The sequence below is a fragment of the Muntiacus reevesi genome, chromosome 7 (genome assembly GCF_963930625.1).
Source record: "Muntiacus reevesi chromosome 7, mMunRee1.1, whole genome shotgun sequence".
Lineage (NCBI taxonomy): Eukaryota > Metazoa > Chordata > Mammalia > Artiodactyla > Cervidae > Muntiacus > Muntiacus reevesi.
In genome coordinates, this window is record NC_089255.1 from 72,719,155 (window position 1) to 72,738,890 (window position 19,736).

A 19,736-nucleotide genomic window follows, 5' to 3' on the forward strand; every position below is an offset into this window, starting at 1 on the left:
CAGTAGCAACTAGTCTGCCTATTGTCTGAATCTAGCCCCCAGACTATTTTAAATGAGCCTACAAGCATCTGAATTGTAGCTGCTGCTTTAGAGAATAAGAGGTGAGAGGTAAATACAAAAGCTGTGTTCTAGGACCTAAAAGGTTATGCCTGGGCTAGTGATATACTGAGGGACTCTATTGAAGAAATAAGGCCAAAGGCATATGAGGTATAGGGAGATTCAACATAAAAAACAACTTTCTAACAAAAAGGGAAGAACCACCCTAAGTATGTGGCCCTTCCTCACTGAAAAAGAGTCAGCAGAGGTTACCCCAGACCAGGGCCTCAAAGGACACTGATTCAATGGATAAAGAACTAGAAGAGACAAACCAAAATGTCCCTTCCAAATCTGGGTTTCTCTGATGTTTTAATTTTAGGAGCTTTATTATCATCAGTATCATCAACCACGGAGAGCACCCTGACTGGGCCCTGCATGTTCTTCATGTAAGAAAAGCACCGGCTCTCATAGTAAGATTGCAGGATTTACTGTTTCCATGTCAACTAAACACAGCGTCTACTGCTGAATAATTATCTGATCCTCTTGGGCACTTCAATTTACCATAAATGTAAGACAACCTTATCATTTCACCTGTGTTGAGAGATGGGGGCTACTCCTGCCTTGAGGTCATTCCAAGTTACAGTGAAGGGAATCACAAAGAGGCATCATGGTATAAGAGACAGAAAACCTGAATAAGACAGGCATGTGTGTGGGAAATCTGGTTAACTTTTTTAGACCTCAAATTTATTTACCTACAAAATGGGCATAAAACTTAGCCATATCTGCTTTAGATTATTGTATGTATCAAATTAAATAATGCATATAAAGGTGCTCTGACAACTATACAGTGCTGTAGAAATGCAAGGACTTTCCAATACAAACACAGATCTGTTATGTTTTGCTTTTTGTTCTGCCTGAAATGCATGTTACCTCTTTGGGATAAGGATCTGGACCAATCTACCTATTTCCCAGTGATCCATCAATCTACTTAGTTATCTACCTCTCTAAATATCAAATGCTGGGAAAGATTGAAGGCAGGAAGAGAAGGGGACGACAGAGAACAAAATGGTTGGATGGCATTGCCAACTTAATGGACATGAGTTTGAGCAGGCTCTGGGAGATGGTGAAGGACAGGGAAGCCTGGCATGCTACAGTCCATGGGGTGACAGAGTCAGACACAACTGAGAGACTGAACAACAACAAATATCAAATCTCACTTTTCCAAAACTTCTCAGCCTCATATGTCCAGAATTCTAAACGTATTAATTTAAGAAAGGGGAATGAGGTCATCACTTGAGTCATCAACCTTTATCCAGTAAGACCAGAAGATCAATTTCCTGCCAAAGCAATGTTTTAAATTTGAAGTTCTGCATACTGACTCACTAGGAGATACTTATTTTTTTCTACATAAGGCATCTCATTCATCACTTAGAAAGAAGCTACAACAATCCATACACCAGTTGGCTCAAGTACCCATTTTTACAGATGACTGTCAACAACGGCACCATGAACGTACTCCAGGTCTGGAGTAAACAGATATGATCCATAATTATAAATGTAAAATGACATTCAAGAAAAATATATAGGTACACTGAGAAGTTCCAAACAGATAGGTGAGAGTTAATCTCTTCAAGGGAATCTTAAGTCTTAACCTGTGCTACTTCCTAGCTATGAAAGCTTACTAGTACCCTGACTTTGATTACTTATCAAAGCTTACTTATGCTCTAGACTATGCCTACTCAGTTTTAACAGATGCATGAAATAGTTTAAAATCCTTATGCAAATAGAAGTTTTCAAATTATATAAAGAGTCACAAACTAGAGTTATATAAATGAAATTCCTTTATAATTACATTTTAAGAAAGAAAATCGCAGGGATTTAGGCATTAGAATTCCTTGTTGTTTAAAATGTAATTAATTTCCAGTACAATAAATTAAAGGTACCTATTACTTTTAATGGGCAATAATAAATTTATGTATATATATTTGTTTATGGGGTGATATAACTGTCACTGTAAGATTTTTTAAGAAACATCTACAGCAAATGAGATAAAGTATCATCAACTGAAAAACAAATAAACACAATGACAAAAATATACTTACCTGTAATACAAATTTCTGATCTATGTATTTTTTGGCAATGCTGGGTTGGAATTCTTGGCTTTCCAAAAACCGTATGAAAAACTCATATACAAGCTGCAAGAAATAGATTACTGTTAATCTCAAACTATAATTCACTGAAAACAGTATTAAAAACCATAAAAAGCTCTAATACCAAAACTGACAAGGGGTTTAGTGTGTTTCAGTATCAATCAACTAGCAGTGCTAGCCTTTCTTGAAGCTCACAGTTGCTGTTATGATTTTTAGCTTTTTAAATTTATAATCTGAAAACACAGCCTAAGAAAGCAAATAAAAACCTCCCCAAATCTCATCATTCAGAGTTAACCACTGTTAACATTTTAATGTATAAAACTCCTGATTTTTTCTATACCTCTACAACATACCAATGTACTATAAATATATGTATGTGTATATATATATATATATACACACACACACATGTACACACACATAAATATAAAATACAGTTTTCAAACTTTTACCATCTAAACAGTATAGTCAATTTGTGCCAACAATATCTATGCTACCATTCTTAGTAGCCAGAAGTATAGTCCACTATAGATAATTTATAATGAATAATTCCATTATTTGTAATTACTTTAATCAATATCTTCTGCTTAGACATGTAAATAGTTCTTAAATTACTACTCAATTACACCACAATGTACCTTATACCTTACATCAGTGTGCACTTGATCAATTATTTCATGAGAAAATATTTCTAAAGGGAAATTGTTAGGTCAAAAGATATCCAAACATGTCAGGATTATCAACATTCATTACCAATTTCCTTTCAGAAAGTTTATGGAAATTTACGCTCCTCTAGCAACAACAGCAATATGCAAGAGTGTGTCAGGATGTTCTCATCTGCAAAGAGTAAGAATATTCTCATCCACAGAGTCAACCTCAAATAACTTCTGAGAAACAGTGGGGGATCACTGTTTACATGCATTGCAAAATAAACCTATGTTAAAGCATACATTAAATACTGGTGTAACACATTTACAACAGTATATTAAAACCAGAACTCTCAAGAGACAGATTCTGGGTTGAAAACCTAGCTCTACCCCTTACTGTGTAACCTTAGTCTGTTGTTTCAACTGTGCAATGCAAATGATAATTCCTAAGATTAAATATAATAATATATACATAAAGCCCCCACACAGTGGCTAACACATATCACTACTGTCATTACTGCTTAAAACAGGATTCTCAAACTTCTTAGTCTCACCCCTTTATAATGAAAAATAACTGAAGACTCCAAAACGCTTTTGTTTACATGAGATATAGAAGTAGAAATAAACACAAAAACTTTAATATATTTTTATTTATTTTATAAATATATAATTGTAAAATCATATTTATTTTAATATATTATTCAGAACAATAAAACATATCACATGCTAACATAACTAATATAATTTTGTGAAAAACAACTTTATTTTTCAAAAAAGTTACTAAGAAAAGGAATATTGCTTTTTGTTTTTATAAATCTCTTTAATGGCATATTAGACGACAGATTCTTATCTGCCTCTATCTTCAAGCTGTTAGAATATGTTGCTTTGGTTAAAGTATATCACAAAAATCGAGCTATCCACAAACCTACTGTTGTGAAAAAGAGAGAGTAGTTCCACCGTTTTTTTTAACATAATTGTGGATATTCTTTGATACTACACCAGAACAACAGTCACTTCTTAAAGCTGCAGTTGAGAATCTGAAACCATATCAACGAATTTTTGACATTGTTACACTAAATACCAGTCATCTATCTTGCACTTTGGATGATATTTACCCACGCATGGTTACTTAACATCATTCATTGGTCAACTGGAAGATACTGGTTCATTGAGTTACTGCAAATGTTGGCACATTTTATTTACACAGTATCAATAAAAATCACATTCCTTAATATCTCCGATTTTTTTTTAAGTCTTTAAGCTTTGGGGAGCTATAAAGCTCAAGGGGACAGATAAAGGACAGATACAAATTTTCCAAAATTCTAATTCTAAATTTTGCTTGAATGCTCTAATTTTATCAGTGGGAAAACAACTGTTTTGTTTGTTTGTTTCACAGAAAACATTTACTAAGTACCCAAGTCAGAATAACCATAGTTTGTCAGATATTCTTTCAGGTAAAAATGATACTTTATGAATAGTTACTTTAATATGCAGCTCAGACAATCACACAAATGCTTTATTTAGCACAAGACAAAGATTCAGCAGGCTTTATGCATACTTTCCATTTCACCATGAAGAATGTTATTTTTAATATGTACTCAAAGGTCCAGATTAAATAAAATCAATAATTTTTGCTGCTCTTCAAGGACATTCTTAATTGAAATTGGATTTTTTTTCATTGTAAGTGCATGGCAGTAGAGAAGGCAACTACTAAGTCAGTTTGACATTTGATTTGTGCTAATAAGGAAACAGCAATTTCAACCACCATCGCTTTTACAAATATTAGGGCAAATGCCAACACAGTAAAAAGAGAGAATAAAGCAGTATTGTTATAAAACTAATTCTGACTTTACAGGCCACTGAAAATCTGATCTCAGGATCCCCCTAATGGTCTGCAGATAGCACTAACCTAAATGAGATCTTGTGACTTTAGACTCTAATGTAACACTTACATTAGGTGTCCACATTAGCATTTTAATTTTCTATAAAATTCTGTTTTGCTCTCTGAAACTCTAGATTCAGAAAAACTTCTTCCCTGTGATCTGAACAATGCCAAGTTGTACTTCTAGTCATAATAACACCCGAGTTCAAATGTGCCCTAGAAGAATTTTTCTTTTCTTCAATATACTAATCTTTCAACTTATAGTTTTACCCATAGTTTTACATTAGCATTATTCAAATAACTCATGAAAGAGGGTTTCAACTCTCTTTTGACTCCCACAAAATGGAGAGATTTCCATGTTCCAGGCCCGACTTGTGGGCTGGCAGGGCTTTCTGGTGGGATTGGCAAAGCATCCTCTCCCTTCTTGAAAGCGGCTATGGTTTAAAAAAGTTTGGTGGAAATACTTCAGACACATTTATTAATAAGCATAAATGCTCTCTTTTTTATCAATTTTACCTCAGAATCAAAAATCTCCCTTGAGTTTCTAAAGGAAAAGACTAGGGACTGGGGAGAATAAATTACTTTTCAAGGTCACATAAGTGAATTCTCCAAGGAACATAAGAAGACTTGAGCATTCCAGATTTTCAGTCTAAAGTGTAAAATATTACAAATAACCCCTTAATTGTAAATGGAAGTCCTACAAAATCATATTCTACTAGAAATATAGAACAAATTTCAGAAAATATGCAAAGAATAACCATGGTAACCATGGGATGAAAGTTTAAAAGATACCACTAACAGAAAAGATCAAACAAAACACATAGAGCAGATTTAACATTTTTTCTTATTTTTAAATATCCTCAAGTATTCATAATTTGTTATGAGTAATACTCTATGAGCCTAAATTAAAATCAAAGTGTGCAGGAGCAGACAACTAGTGAAAGCAATGAACGTAGCCAACCACCCAACAACCACAGTGTGATTTCTTCTCTTCTATTGTCAGAGATTTGGTAATAAACACTTGTGTTTCCTGTGTTTTGCTCCCTTGGTGGCTCAATGTGTGAGTCTGCAATGTGTGAGACCTGGGTTTGATCCCCGGGTCGGGATGATCCTCTGGAGAAGGAAATGGCAACTCACTCCAGTACTCTTGCCTGGAAAATTCCATGGACAGAGGAGCCTGGTAGGCAATAGTCCATGGGATCGCAAAGAGTCAAGACACAACTGAGCAACTTCACTGTTTCCTTGTAAAACGTGGTCCAGAAGCAGCAGCACACTGTAAACGCTGGAGTTAGGAAAAAGGGAAAAGGTTGAAGAACATGCAGTTTGGGTTAGGAAAAATCAACTGTCTGATCAACCATAAAGTAAGATGTTGAATAGTAGTGATGGGGCACTGCAACAAGACAGACCTATCATGGACAGAAAGGGAGATTTCTGAAACATCCATCAAGGGCCTTTCAGCGCTAAAATCACCCATCAGTAAAAATGGAACAGTGACTGCTTCATGGAGTCAGAATGCACAAAGAAAACAGAATTCATGAGACAAGTCAGGAACCAGTACAAAGACATACAGAAAGCCAAAAAGAGTGAAGGCCAGAGTGCCTACTGACTTGACCTTTGCTATGAATGAAGGCTGCTTTGTGAATTTTAAGAGGTTCCTTTTTTTTTTTTTTTAATTTTATTGGGGTATAATTTGTTTACAAAGTTGTGTTAGTTTGAGGTGTACAGCAAAATGATAGAGACACACATATACATATATTCTCTCTTTTTTAGAATCTTTTCTCATGTAGGTTTCTTTTGTGTGTTTTTGTGTGCTCAGTTGTGTCTGCCTCTCTGCGATCCTTTGGATTATAGCCCATCAGGCTCCTCTGTCCCTGTGATTTCCCAGGCAAGAATACTGGAGTGGGTTGTCATTTCCTTCTCCATGGGATCTTCCCAATCCAGGCATTGAACCCAAGTCTCCAGCATTAACAGGCAGATTCTTTACGACTGAGCCTTCACGGAACCTGATCTAGTCTAAGTCATATTTTCCCCTGAGCTAAAGAAGGGCTGAGAGGACTACAGCCTGAAACACATGTCAACAGAGATGAAACCAGCATGTTCTGGAAGACTGTTTGTTACTTTAGACCTCCAAAGGCACAGATCTCAGCATCACTCTTCACTGTTGCTTTGGTTTTAAGAGTTTCAGATGAACTAATGGTTAATGTTTCTGTACTAATGACACGGTGTAAGCCTGACATTTGTGGTGGTGGAATTCAGCTTAACAGCTTTAGAAATTAATTTAGTCCCATGTTTTATAGAGTCATTAAGCTTATGAAGGATTAACTGAAATACTGAATTAAACTTTATCATATTTTAGGGGAAATTTATATCTATGGCGATCATAATTTAGAGTATTCAAAAGTTCTTGCAAATAGTAAGAATGGTCTACTGTCTCTTCTTCAGAATGTAGACTAGACAACAAGTTGAAGCTCTGAAGGCATTTCCCTCCTCGTCTCTTCTACTACACAATGCGGGACTTTTCTGAGAAAATTATCTCTTTTTGTTTGCTTTGTTTTTTAAATTTCTTCCAGACAATACTGCACTTCTGTGACCTGATGTCAAGCATGAAGAATAAGACATGACAAAAAATCCACAAGAGTTATTGCTTTTGGGTTTTTTTTTTGGGGGGTCACAATCTGGGATCCACCATGAAAAGCACAAATCAGTCTCCCAAATTTCTTAGACTGCAGAAAGTATGTCTGGCACCTTGAGGAAAAAAAAAAAAATCAAGCATCTAAGATAGTAAATCGACTATAGGGTTTTAACTAATTTACTCCACGTGGCAATCATAGCAGGAATATATATGTATGACATGCCTAGGTGAGAGCTGAGAAAACAGCCCTGAAAGCTCTCCATATAACTAGGCGAAAGAGCATTACATATATATCTGCGGCAACCTTGAGCTGCCAAAGCAGGACACGGAAAGTTGCAAATGTATGTCAAAAATTCTGAAGCAGGGAAAAAAATAAACCCTTAGAATTCTCTAGGCCTACTCTCCCTGCTACAGTTTTCTGCCCTTCAGAAAAGTCAACTAGTAACCATAAGCACACTGCTACAAAGATGCAGTGGCTTCTGCCTCCCATTAAAATGTACAAGGTCATATTCCTTCTCCATCATTCCCTCCCTCCTTATAGCTGTTACCCAGCCTTGGAGAACAATCTAACTGAATGGAAAAACTGGCCTTAAAGTTCACTGTACTCACATTTCCTCGTTCTATTCATTTGAGAAAGTCTGGTCTTGAAAGAAGGCAGCCAGGAAAGGAGGATGATGAAGGGCTGGTGTGGAAAACTCAACACAGTACAAATGGGCCTAATGCTGGGAAAGGAGATACAGGGATGGTCCTAATCTGTCCTGGCACATGAGGGTAATTGGAAAACATGGCCTTCTCAGTGCAACAGAGCAAAACTGGCCTTCACACAAGCTTTTTCTCAGCTATTGCTCCTCCTTATGACACTGTGAAAGCTACTGCAATTTGTTTTTGTCCTTCCAGGCTAAAGAAACACATTCGTGGTTATCACAAAGACAGGCATTCAAAGTCCCCAGGGTACCTAACTGCTGAAAATGAGGTATGTACTCTGTGACCTAATCACATCTAACTAATATTAACAAGAAATAGTTCTGTTCTTGTTTGAGGCTCCAGCAGGAAGATCACAGAAATGCTAAAAAAAAAAACTGCTGGCCGAGTGTGCAACCCAGGAGGGGCCACCATAAAGCATAATAATACTTATTATTTTATTCTTCTGGCATCCAATTATCAAGAGTAAGAAACATAAAAAGCATTCTTCAGCTTTCCAGTAATGTACTCTTAATCTGATTTCTTGGTGAATAAAGGCCGTCAAGGAATTCCCATGCTAATCAGCTCATGGACTAATGGATCTTTCTTTTAGAACAAATGTTAGCTCAAAGTACCTGTAAGTGTGGCCATGATGCCTCAAGGGTAGGTTCATCTTCTTCTGGATCAAATTCATTGCTGTCACTAGGAGGGAGAGTTCTGAATATATTGCAAGATACCTAAAAATAAACAAGCAGCAGAGTTAGCTGGAATGGAATCACCTCCTCGGCAGCCTTACACAAGGTCTCTGCGGCCAGGAAAAGGGAACCCAGATGACAAGAACACCACCAAACTGGGAAGAGACCCAGCTTTGAGGCCAGGACCAGCTCCAAGAAAAGCTGGGAAATAGAGCAGTACCTTCCACCCTCTTGAACAGTGTTCCTGGTGCTTACAATGCCATCTCCACCCCAGGTCCCTGCGATTTTATGCCTTCCATCAAAGCTTATGCTTCATTACTTACCCGTCAAGCAGGCTTCTCATTAATCGATTTACACTAAAATATAAATAACTGCTAATGGGCTTCATGTATTTCCCTTCTCAGGCTTATTCACAATTTGCGGGTTTACAGTCATACTAATGATAAATTTCAGGCATTTACAAAAAGCAAATCAGAAAAAATATTTCAGAACCTAGAGTCCTTACAATCATATCTAATCTGCTCTCCGTTGGTTTGTACAATAGTGACAATGACCAGGGTAAGATACATCTGTGTACTGTCGCTGCTACTATTTTGCAGTGACCTTCCCAGGGTTCCTTCCAATTTCTATTCTGTTCCTTGTTCTATTACTTATCTATCCTCCGCTAATGACTCAAATGCATCCTCAGATTTAAAAAATAAAACAGGGGTGGGGAGGGAATTCACTGGTGGTCCAACAGTTTGGACTCTGAGCATTCACTCCAGAGCACAAGGGTACAATAGCTGTTTGGGGAACTAAGATCTTGGAGCCTTAGGGCCAACAAACAAATGCGAAAGAAACAAGGAACGGGTGGGTAGATATTGTACCAGAAGCCTTTGCTGAACCTTCTATATAGTATAGAAAATACTAGGCTATAATATGTTGTTCTAAAAGAGGGAAAAGGAAAGACTCATATAATCTGAATGTGTTTACTCATTCAACAAATAATTGTTAAGTGCTCATTACGTACACACACTGTTCTGGGCACTGGGACAACAGCAGTGAATGAAGCAGATAAAAATCTGTGCCCTCGGAAACTATAAGTAAGGTGAAAAGACAGCCCTCAGATTGGGAGAAAATAATAGCAAATGAGGAAACAGACAAAGGATTAATCTCAAAAATATACAAGCAACTCCTGAAGCTCAATTCCAGAAAAATAAATGACCCAATCAAAAAATGGGCCAAAGAACTAAACAGACATTTCTCCAAAGAAGACATACAGATGGCTAACAAACACATGAAAAGATGCTCCACATCACTCACTATCAGAGAAATGCAAATCAAAACCACAATGAGGTACCATTACACGCCAGTCAGGATGGCTACTATCCAAAAGTCTACAAGCAATACATGCTGGAGAGGGTGTGGAGAAAGGGGAACCCTCTTACACTGTTGGTGGGAATGCAAACTAGTACAGCCACTATGGAAAACAGTGTGGAGATTTCTTAAAAAACTGGAAATAGAACTACCATATGACCCAGCAATCCCACTTCTGGGCATACACACTGAGGAATCCAGATCTGAAAGAGACACGTGCACCCCAATGTTCATCGCAGCACTGTTTATAATAGCCAGGACATGGAAGCAACCTAGATGCCCAGCAGCAGACGAATGGATAAGAAAGCTGTGGTACATATACACCATGGAAGATTACTCAGCCGTTAAAAAGAATTCATTTGAATCAGTTCTAATACGATGGATGAAACTGGAGCCCATTATACAGAGTGAAGTAAGCCAGAAAGATAAAGAACATTACAGTATACTAACACATATATACAGAATTTAGAAAGATGGTAACGATGGCCCTATATGCAGGGCAGAAGAGACACAGAAGTACAGAACAGACTTTTGAACTCTGTGGGAGAAGGTGAGGGTGGGATGTTTCAAAAGAACAGCATGTATATTATCTGTGGTGAAACAGACCACCAGCCCAGGTGGGAGGCAAGAGTCAAGTGCTCGGGCCTGGTGGGCTGGGAAGATCCAGAGGAATCGGGTGGAGAGGGAGGTGGGATGGGGGACCGGGATGGGGAATTTGTGTAACTCTATGGCTGATTCATATCAGTGTATAACAAAACCCACTGAAAAATAAAAAATTAAAAATTAAAAAAATAAAATAAAAATCTGTGCCCTCCAGGAGTTTATATTCTAGTTTAAAGTCACAATTACTCCTATTTTCTAGATATGGTCACTGGACTCAGATGTGTAAGCTATGGGAAGACTTGATTTTACTCTAAGTGCAATGGGAAGCCATTAGTGGATCTTAAACAGAAAAAGGATAGAGTTCAATTTTTACTTTTAAAACAATCCCTCTGGCAGCTATGTATAGGACAGACAGGAAGGGAACAGGTTAAAAGACTATGAAAGTGGCAAGACATGATGATGGCTAGCAGAGAAGACAGAAATAGACTGATTCAAATATATTCTGGAGGTAGTATTTGCTGCTGGCTTGGAAGTATGGGGTGAACGAAAGGAAAGACTCGAGAATGAGTCATAGATGCAAGGTCATTTAACCAAGATGAAAATGACTGCGAAAGGGAAATGTTTCCTTTGTTTGCGGGCCTTAGTGGGACGTCCAGAGATCCAGTTAGAAATATGTTAAAAGAGCAATATCCAGGAGCCAACCAGACACATGAACCTGTAATCTCAGAGGTAGACAGGTCAGCACTGTAGATCTATACAGACTCATCAGCATGTAGAGATATTTGAAACCATGGGACTAAGGGATCTTCTTGAAAGCAATAAATAGGAAGAAGGGAAAGGACCCTCAGATATCCATCATTTAGAAACCAGACATGGGTGTAGGGGGAGACAAGAAAGACAAAAGGAAAGGAGTAGGAAGTAGGAGAAAAAAAACATTTGAGGATCTTAAGACTTAGGTGAAAACAGTGTCTTAAGGGGGAAAAGATGACCAAGCAGCAAATGCTGCTTGAGAAGGACCAAGATCCTCCTCCAGAGCAGAATCTACTGGATTCAGAAGCCCTATAAAGCAAGTACTATCATTACCCTCAATTTACTATTGAGGAAATAGAAGCACAGGTGTTGAGCTGAAGTTATCCTTAGTAACCAGCAGTTATGACTGAACCCAAGCTGTCAGGCTCCACCCCAGTGTTCTAGAAAAGTGGGTAGACTAATTCTTTTGCTCTTCTTTAACTTAGATGACTGAAAAATAAAATTATCATGCTAGAGTATTTTTGCAGTGACTAATTAGAGCTTATACAGCACACAGCTATTTTACTTTTGTCCCTTCTGATGATTATTAGAAATTATGTTTACAAAGAAACCAGTGACTTTTCAGATAATAATCAGTCAATGACTTCTCTTCAACCAGCCAGTCATATTGTATAACCAAAAGAGCAAAAATCTTTTAATTACTTGCTTTTGAATCTTCATTCAACTATGCATCTATTGCAGAAACTGAGTTTTCATCTCAACTACATCATTTATATTTATTGTACTCTGTAACAAGTTTTCTTTTCCTCCCCACAAGATGCAAAAGTAAAACACAGAAGAAAGGACAACTATATTCCAATAAAAATTAATTTGTAAAAAGAAAGAGAAAAGAGAGAGAAAAGAAACACATCTTCTGTAGTAAAAAATAATCTGGGTAAAAAGACAGAAATTTCTGTTCCTCTGTATTCTTTGACATTCAAACTCTTTTATGGTGGGGAAATATTGGGCTGCAGCAAATATTTGTTTACATATTTGTCTCTTCCCACTAATTAGGAATATGCAATGTCATATGCACATTTGTTTTCTTGGCACATAAGAGTCTTCCAATAAATGTTCACAAAAAGGTTTGGATATATAATACAAGTGTGTGTGTTTGCTTTAGCCAAATTTCAATTTAAATTTTTGAGTGATTTAAATAAGCATTGGTTATTTAACCTAAGATGTTCAGCTCTGCAATGTTCTAAGTCTCTCTTTTGGTCAAAGCTTCATCTCTCAATTATTGTCACATCAAAAGAATGCTGAATTGTGTAAGCAATCCAACAGCAAAGAGTTCTAAAGGCATGTACATCTCACTTAGCCACACACTGCCACGTCTTCAGATCTGCCTTCCTTACAATGCTTTATTCAGTACACTCCTAAACATTCACCGTGAGTAATGAGGAAGCAAGGATCTACTGGGCTGGACAATTAATAGCCAACTAATTAAGTAGTTTTCTAGAACAAATGGAAAGAATGTCAACACAAATCAAGTCAGCCTTTCACTCTGCCTGGCACATCATAGTTGCTTAATAAAAATGTCATGAATGAATGAACCATTGTTCCCTTCCTTGAGAATCCATCCTAAGAAACTAATCTAAGACAAGACTGATAAAACTATTTAAAGCAATCATTTGCAGCATTCTCCAAAGAGTATAAAATTGGAAATAACCTTTAAGTCCAACATTAGAGAAGCACATCGATTCAGTAGGACACTGTACAGGATTAAAGATAATCACTATACTGAAGCACAAAGAGATGTCAGAAATAAAGATTTAGAGGGAAAGATGATGTGACTATAATGAAAGTGAAAGTCGCTCAGTCGTGTCCAACTCTTTGCAACCCCATGGACTATACAGTCCATGGAATTCTCCAGGCCAGAATACTGGAATGGGTAGCCTTTCCCTTCTCCAGAGGATCTTCCCAACCTAGAGATGGAACCCAAGTCTCCTATATTGCAGAATTCTTTACCCGCTGAGCCACAAGGGAAGCCCCAAAATGCTGGAGTGGGTAGCCTATCTCTTCTCCAGTGGATCCTCCCGACCTAGGAATTGAACCAGGGTCTCCTGCATTGCAGGCGGATTCTTTACCATCTGAGCTATAATGGTGTCAGCTGTAACGACACAGATAAGAGCAGATATGGATAACTCAGGTGGCACTAATGGTAAAGAATCTGCCTGCCAATGCAGGAGGTACAACAGACATAGGTTCCATCCCTGGACCAGGAAGACTGCCTGGAGGAGGAAATGGCAACCCACTCCAGTATTCTTGCCTGGAGAATCTCGTGGACAGAGGAGCCTGGCAGGCTATAGTCCATGGGGTCACAAAGAGTCAGAAACAACTGATTACACAGCACAACAACAAAAAGGAAATTAAGAAAAGCTGTATTAAAGCAAGAGGAATATGGATGAAATTCAGTAGGTGCTGTTCATCCTCTTGAGATACACCAAGTAAGTTCTAAATCCATAAAAAGCCTAAGTTAGAGACATGTAGTATGTGCATGATGCCTTTAATTTCAAGATAAAAACAAGCCCTTGAATTTGTTAGAAAAAGATTATGATTGTCAGGAGAGTTAAAAATCAGAGCCTCTTACAATGTCTAGGATCTACCTCATGGGAATGGTTGAAGGACTGAATGAATGGACCAGCTAAACTATACAGCTGAGCTGCAAAATCATGAGTTTAAAATTGGGTCATCCTTGGATGAAAAGCGTGAGGGAGACAGTTCTCTAAATTCCCGAAGTCTTAGCCAGCACTGTGTATGTGTGAGTCCAACCTGGGAAAAGATCCAGTTGCCTTCATCATATTTTCGAAAGACTTCCAGACTCTAAAATGGTTAAAAACCACTGTCCAAAATAATAAATATGCTTCCATTAAATCTTCCTTTATCATGGCAGTCACTTCTGATTTACAGCCAGGTTTTAAAAGGATTATTAAGTAGGTAACAATCAAATAGGTACCTAACAGAAGCTTTGCCAACAAAGATCCGTCTAGTCAAGGCTATGGTTTTTCCAGTAGTCATGTATGGATGTGAGAGTTGGACTATAAAGAAAGCTAAGCACTTAAGAATTGACACTTTTGAACTGTGGTGTTGGAGAAGACTCTTGGGAGTCCCTTGGACTGCAAGGAGATCCAACCAGTCCATCTTAAAGGATCAGTCCTGGGTGTTTATTGGAAGGACTGATGTTGAAGCTGAAACTCCAATACTTTGGCCACCTGATGCGAAGAGCTGACTCATTTGAAAAGACCCTGATGCTCTGAAAGATTGAGGGCAGGAGGAGAAGGGGACGGCAGAGGATGAGATGGTTGGAAGGCATCACCGACTCAATGGACATGAGTTTGAGTAAACTCAAAGGGTTGGTGATGGACAGGGAGGCCTGGCATGCTTCAGCCATGGGGTCACAAAGAGTCGGACACGACTGAGTGACTGAATTGAACTGAACTGGCAGTTGCATGCTTATGCAAATGTATCATGACCACAAGTAGCCACCAGCATCACTCCTCACCGCACAGAAAGTTTTAAAGCATCTATGTAGCTAGATTAAAATGCATCCAGGTATTTATAATGTCACGAATTGTCACTATTAATACATTTAAATTTATGAGGTTCTAGTCCTAAGCCTTCTGTTTTATTTCTTTCAAAGTGAATTACCAGAAATGAACAAAAGTTTTTAAAGTATACTATCACTATTTTATTTTAATCTATACTGGGGTCAATGGAAAGAAAAAAATTAAGGAACAAGTGCTTTGAGGTAAGTCTAATTCATTTTCAACAATATTAAAATAAGCACTGAAAGTTGGACCAAACTAAAGGCTTAAAGGCACTGGCCTGGTCTCTAGAAAGTAATGATAAGGACAGAAAGCAAAGCTGGGGGAATGCAAGGAACAGGTATTAAAATCTGGATGTTAATACATTTCCTTAAAGACAGAAAACCTAGGGTAGGTGATTCCACTGAAATGCTTCTAGAATCAGATCTTGTTAGAGACTAGTAAGGTGATGGAATTCCAACTGAGCTATTTAAAGTCCTAAAAGATGATGTTGTTAAAGTGTTGCACTCAACATGCAACAAATTTGGAAACTCACCAGTGGCCACAGGACTGGAAAAGGTCAGCTTTCATTCCAATCCCAAAGAAGGGTAGTGCCAAAGAATGTTCAAACTACCAGACAATTGCACTCATTTCTCATGCTAGCGAAGTTTGACTCAAAATTCCTCAAGCTAGGCTTCAGCAGTACTGGAACCGAGAACTTCCATATGTACAAGCTCAGTTTAGAAAAGGAAAAGGAGCCAGAGATCAAATAGCCAACATTTGCTGGTTCATAGAGAAAGCAAGGGAATTCCAGAAAAACATCTACTTCTGCTTCATTGACTTGCTAAAGCCTCTGACTGTGTGGATCACAACAAACTGTGGAAAATTCTTAAAGAGATGGGAATAGCAGACCATCTTACCTGTCTCTTGAGAAATCTGTATGCAGGTCAAGAAGCAACACTTAGAAACTTACATGGAACAGATAACTGGTTCAAAATGGGGAAAGGAATACAACAAGGCTGTGTGTTGTCACTTTGTTTATTTAACTTAACACACAGAGAACATCATGTGAAATGCCAGGAGAAATATCAATAACCTCAGATGTGCAGATGACACTACTCAAAGAGCAAAAAGTAAAGAGGAACTAAGGAGCCTCGTGATGAAGGTGAAAAGAGGAGAGCGAAAAAGCTGGTTCAAAGCTCAACATTAAAAAAACTAAGATCATGGCATCCAGTCTCATTACTTCATGGCAAACAGATGGGGGAAAAGAACAAGCAGTGACAGATTTTATTTTCATGAGTTCCAAAATCACTGCGGACAGTAACTACAGCCATGAAATTAAAAGCTGATTGCTCCTTGGAAGGAAAGCAGTGGCAAACCTAGACAGTGTATTAAAAGAGCAGAGACATCACTTTGCCAGCAAAGGTCTGTATAGTAAAAGGAGATACAGCTTTTCCAGTAGTCATAAACAGATGTGAGAGCTGGACCATCAAGAAGGCTGAGCTTAGAAGAATTGATGCCGGGTACTCTTCCTACCCCCTTCTGATGTCTATGTCAGAAGCTTTCTCTATCTCCTTTACACTTTAATAAAACTTTATTACACAAAAGCTCTGAGCGATCCATCCTCGTCTCTGGCCCTGGACTGAATTCTTCTCCTCCGGAGGCCAAGAACCCCGGCATCTTTGCATGATTCAGCAACAACCTTTCATCTTGGGGGCTCGTCTGGGATCCTTCAGGACAAGATGGGAGCTAACAATTCCAGCCTCTCTCCTTTGAACTATATCCTGAAAAACTGGGATAGATTTGATCCCGAGGGCTTAAAGAAGACACACCTGGTCTTCCTATGTGATACTGCATGGCCGCGGTACCCACTGGAGGACAGTGAATGGTGGCCAGTTGGAGGGTCTCTTAAGTATAATACTGTTTTACAATTAGACTGGTTCTGTAAAAAAAAAAAAAAAAAAAAAAAAAAAAAAAAAAAAAAAGGAAAATGGGTAGAAGTAAAAAAAAAAAAAAAAAAGAAGAATAATTGATGCCTTGAAACCATGGTGCTGGAAAAGACTTCTGAGTCCCATGAACTGCAAGATCAAACCAGTCAGTACTAAAGGAAATCAACTCTGAACATTCATTGGAAAGACTGAGGGTGAAGCTGAAGCTCCAATACTTTGGCTATCTGATACAGAGAGCTGACTCACTGGAAAAGACCCTGATGCTGGGAATGACTGAGAGCAAAAGGAGAAGAGAGCAGCAGAGGATGAAAGACTGGATGGCATCCCTGACTCAATGGGCATGAATTTGAGCAAACTCCAGGAGACAGTGAAGGACAGGGAAGCCAGACGTGCTGCAGTCCATAGGTTAGCAAATAGTTGGACATGACTGAGCAACATAACAGCAACAAAAAAATCCAGTTCCACTCTAAGAAATCAGAAAAGTGAGGTCCTAAGAGTTTGTGAGTTTTTCAAGGTAAAAGTGCCACGATCTGTCAAAGAGTTCTTGGGGTTCTTTGTTTGACACCTCATCTCTGCCACCACCCCTGAGGACCATGTATGGACCCGCCTTCTTTGTATCTCTCTCTTTCTTCCCTGACTCCCCTCACCAGTTTCTGTTTGTTTGTTTACCATTTTTATTACTCTGTTTTCCCATCACCCCCTTCTTAGGTTTCTGGTCTGCCAGTGGCCCTCAATGACATGCACGGACACTCTTTTTCTGAGGGCATTCAGACACAAGCTGATGTCCTTACCTGGCACTAACACAGAAATAAAACAAGCTCTGCATCCCTGCTGTCTGGTTCACAGCCCCATCATCAAACATCTGGATGACTGCAAGTTTCCCCTCTGGTGTTCCTGCTCCTCACATCCCTTCTCACCTTGCCCAGTTAGCTTCTGAGTCCCTCTAGGGCTCTTCACTAATTTCTGAAAGCATTAGCATGTGTGTGGTCAGTCGCTCAGTGGTGTCCAACTCATTATGACCCTAGGGACTATGGCCTGCCAGCCTCCTCTGTCCATGGAATTCTCCAGGCAAGAATGCTAGAGTGGGTTGCCATTCCCTTCACCAGAGCATCTTCCTGACTCAGGGACTGAACCGGGGTCTCCTGCTTTGCAGGCAGATTCTTTACCACTGAGCCACCTGGGAATCCCTAATTTCTGAATGCCTAGAGTCTAATAGAGAGAAAATGGAAATAAATAGGGTTTCCAGATAAAATACAGGTTACCAGTTAAGTGTGAGTTTCACATGAACAGTTTTTTGGTCAAATACATCCCACACACTACATGGGGACTAAAAAAGGTTAATCACTGTTTACCTGAAATTCTAATTGAAGTAGGTGCCCTGTATTTTTATTTCCTAAATCCAACAACCCTAAAATAATGTTAATTAAGAATCTCTACCAGTTACAACTCAGTTGCAACTCAGAACTGGCACTGTAACACACTGGGGAAGAGGATGAAAATGGGAGATGCTAGGCAAGGCCTAGGACACGACAGGAGCTTGCTCTGAGGGACTGGCTGCTCTCTTATTTTTCAGTTCTTTGGTTTCTTGCTGATTGCTGTTAACTATGGTGTAAAGAAATAAATTTTGAAGTCTTGACCAAATGTGAAAGAGAAGACTAAAAAGTTTCTAAGTACATAGCCCCTCTAAGCAAAAGAAGAAGTGTTTAGGCATATTTTCACCAGTTTTTGATTAAACAACTTATTTCATTTTAACCTGCAATATTAAAATACAACTACTAAAAAAAAATAATAAAATAAAATACAACTACTAACATTTTAAATAATTAGTTAAATTACTGCAGGAAAAAAAGGAAAACTCAATATCCTCAATCTCTTTCTCTTCATAGAAACTACTAACTTTACACCATGATTTTAGTTGACATCTTGCTATTGTTATTGCTTAAGGAAAATAACTAGCCTAGCATAAAAGAACAGAATGTGGAAGCACCTAGTAACTACGCATATCTACCTAACTACTCATAGTTACCTATAAGTAACTACTCATATCTATCTATTTAGTAACTACCTAGTAACTAAATATCTGCCAGGATTAATAATGAACAAAACAGAAGGTAAGGATAATACAGTTGAGTACTGCTTTAAAAAAAAAAAAAAAACCTATTTAACTTAAAGGAGTATTAAAAAGTACTTTTTAAAGGTATTAAAGGAATACTTTTTATTTCCTTTAGTCATATATTTGCTAGCACTATTAATATTTAAGGCTTGGGAAAACCAGGTATGTAATCAGGGACATTTCCACCAAGTATAACAAGGTGACTTAAATTATCTTCCCTGTGCTTTAAAATCATACTTTCTAGATGACTGTCATCTTTCTTCAATAAAAGCAGGTGAACTAGTTAACATCAGAAAGGTTTCTCCCCCTTTCATCTGTGAAACTGTAATTTCAAATACTTATGCAATACTGAAATCATACTAGCTGTAAATACAAAAAAATGACATAACTATAAAATAAATTTTCTTGGGATTACATCTAAGAAGTAAGTTTTCTAACAAAAAAAGAGCTATTTGAATGATGTTGAGAACAGTCAAGCAAAATTCAAAGTGCCATTATTCCTCTAGCAAAATTTGTATCAAGACCTCATGCAAGTAACAATTTCAATAATATCCCTGAGTTTTTTCATCCGGTTCTTCATTTATCATTCCATAATCCATCATGTATTAAAAAGAAACAAATGATTTAATCAAGTATTTATAAGCAGAGGCAGGACCCAGGAAACAATGTTGAAACTAGG

General features: G+C 38.0%; 1 protein-coding gene across 2 annotated transcripts in view; it reads right to left on the reverse strand.

Moving 5' to 3' along the window:
• PPP2R5E (protein phosphatase 2 regulatory subunit B'epsilon) overlaps positions 1-19,736 on the reverse strand; it is a 150,386-nt gene that overhangs the window by 35,071 nt on the left and 95,579 nt on the right. For both annotated transcript variants that reach the window (XM_065940140.1, XM_065940139.1), the window contains exons 4-5: positions 8,664-8,765; positions 2,139-2,231 (exon numbers count right to left, since the gene is read on the reverse strand). In XM_065940140.1, the coding sequence (XP_065796212.1) occupies positions 2,139-2,231; positions 8,664-8,765 (195 nt within the window). The remainder of the gene's footprint in view (positions 1-2,138; positions 2,232-8,663; positions 8,766-19,736) is intronic.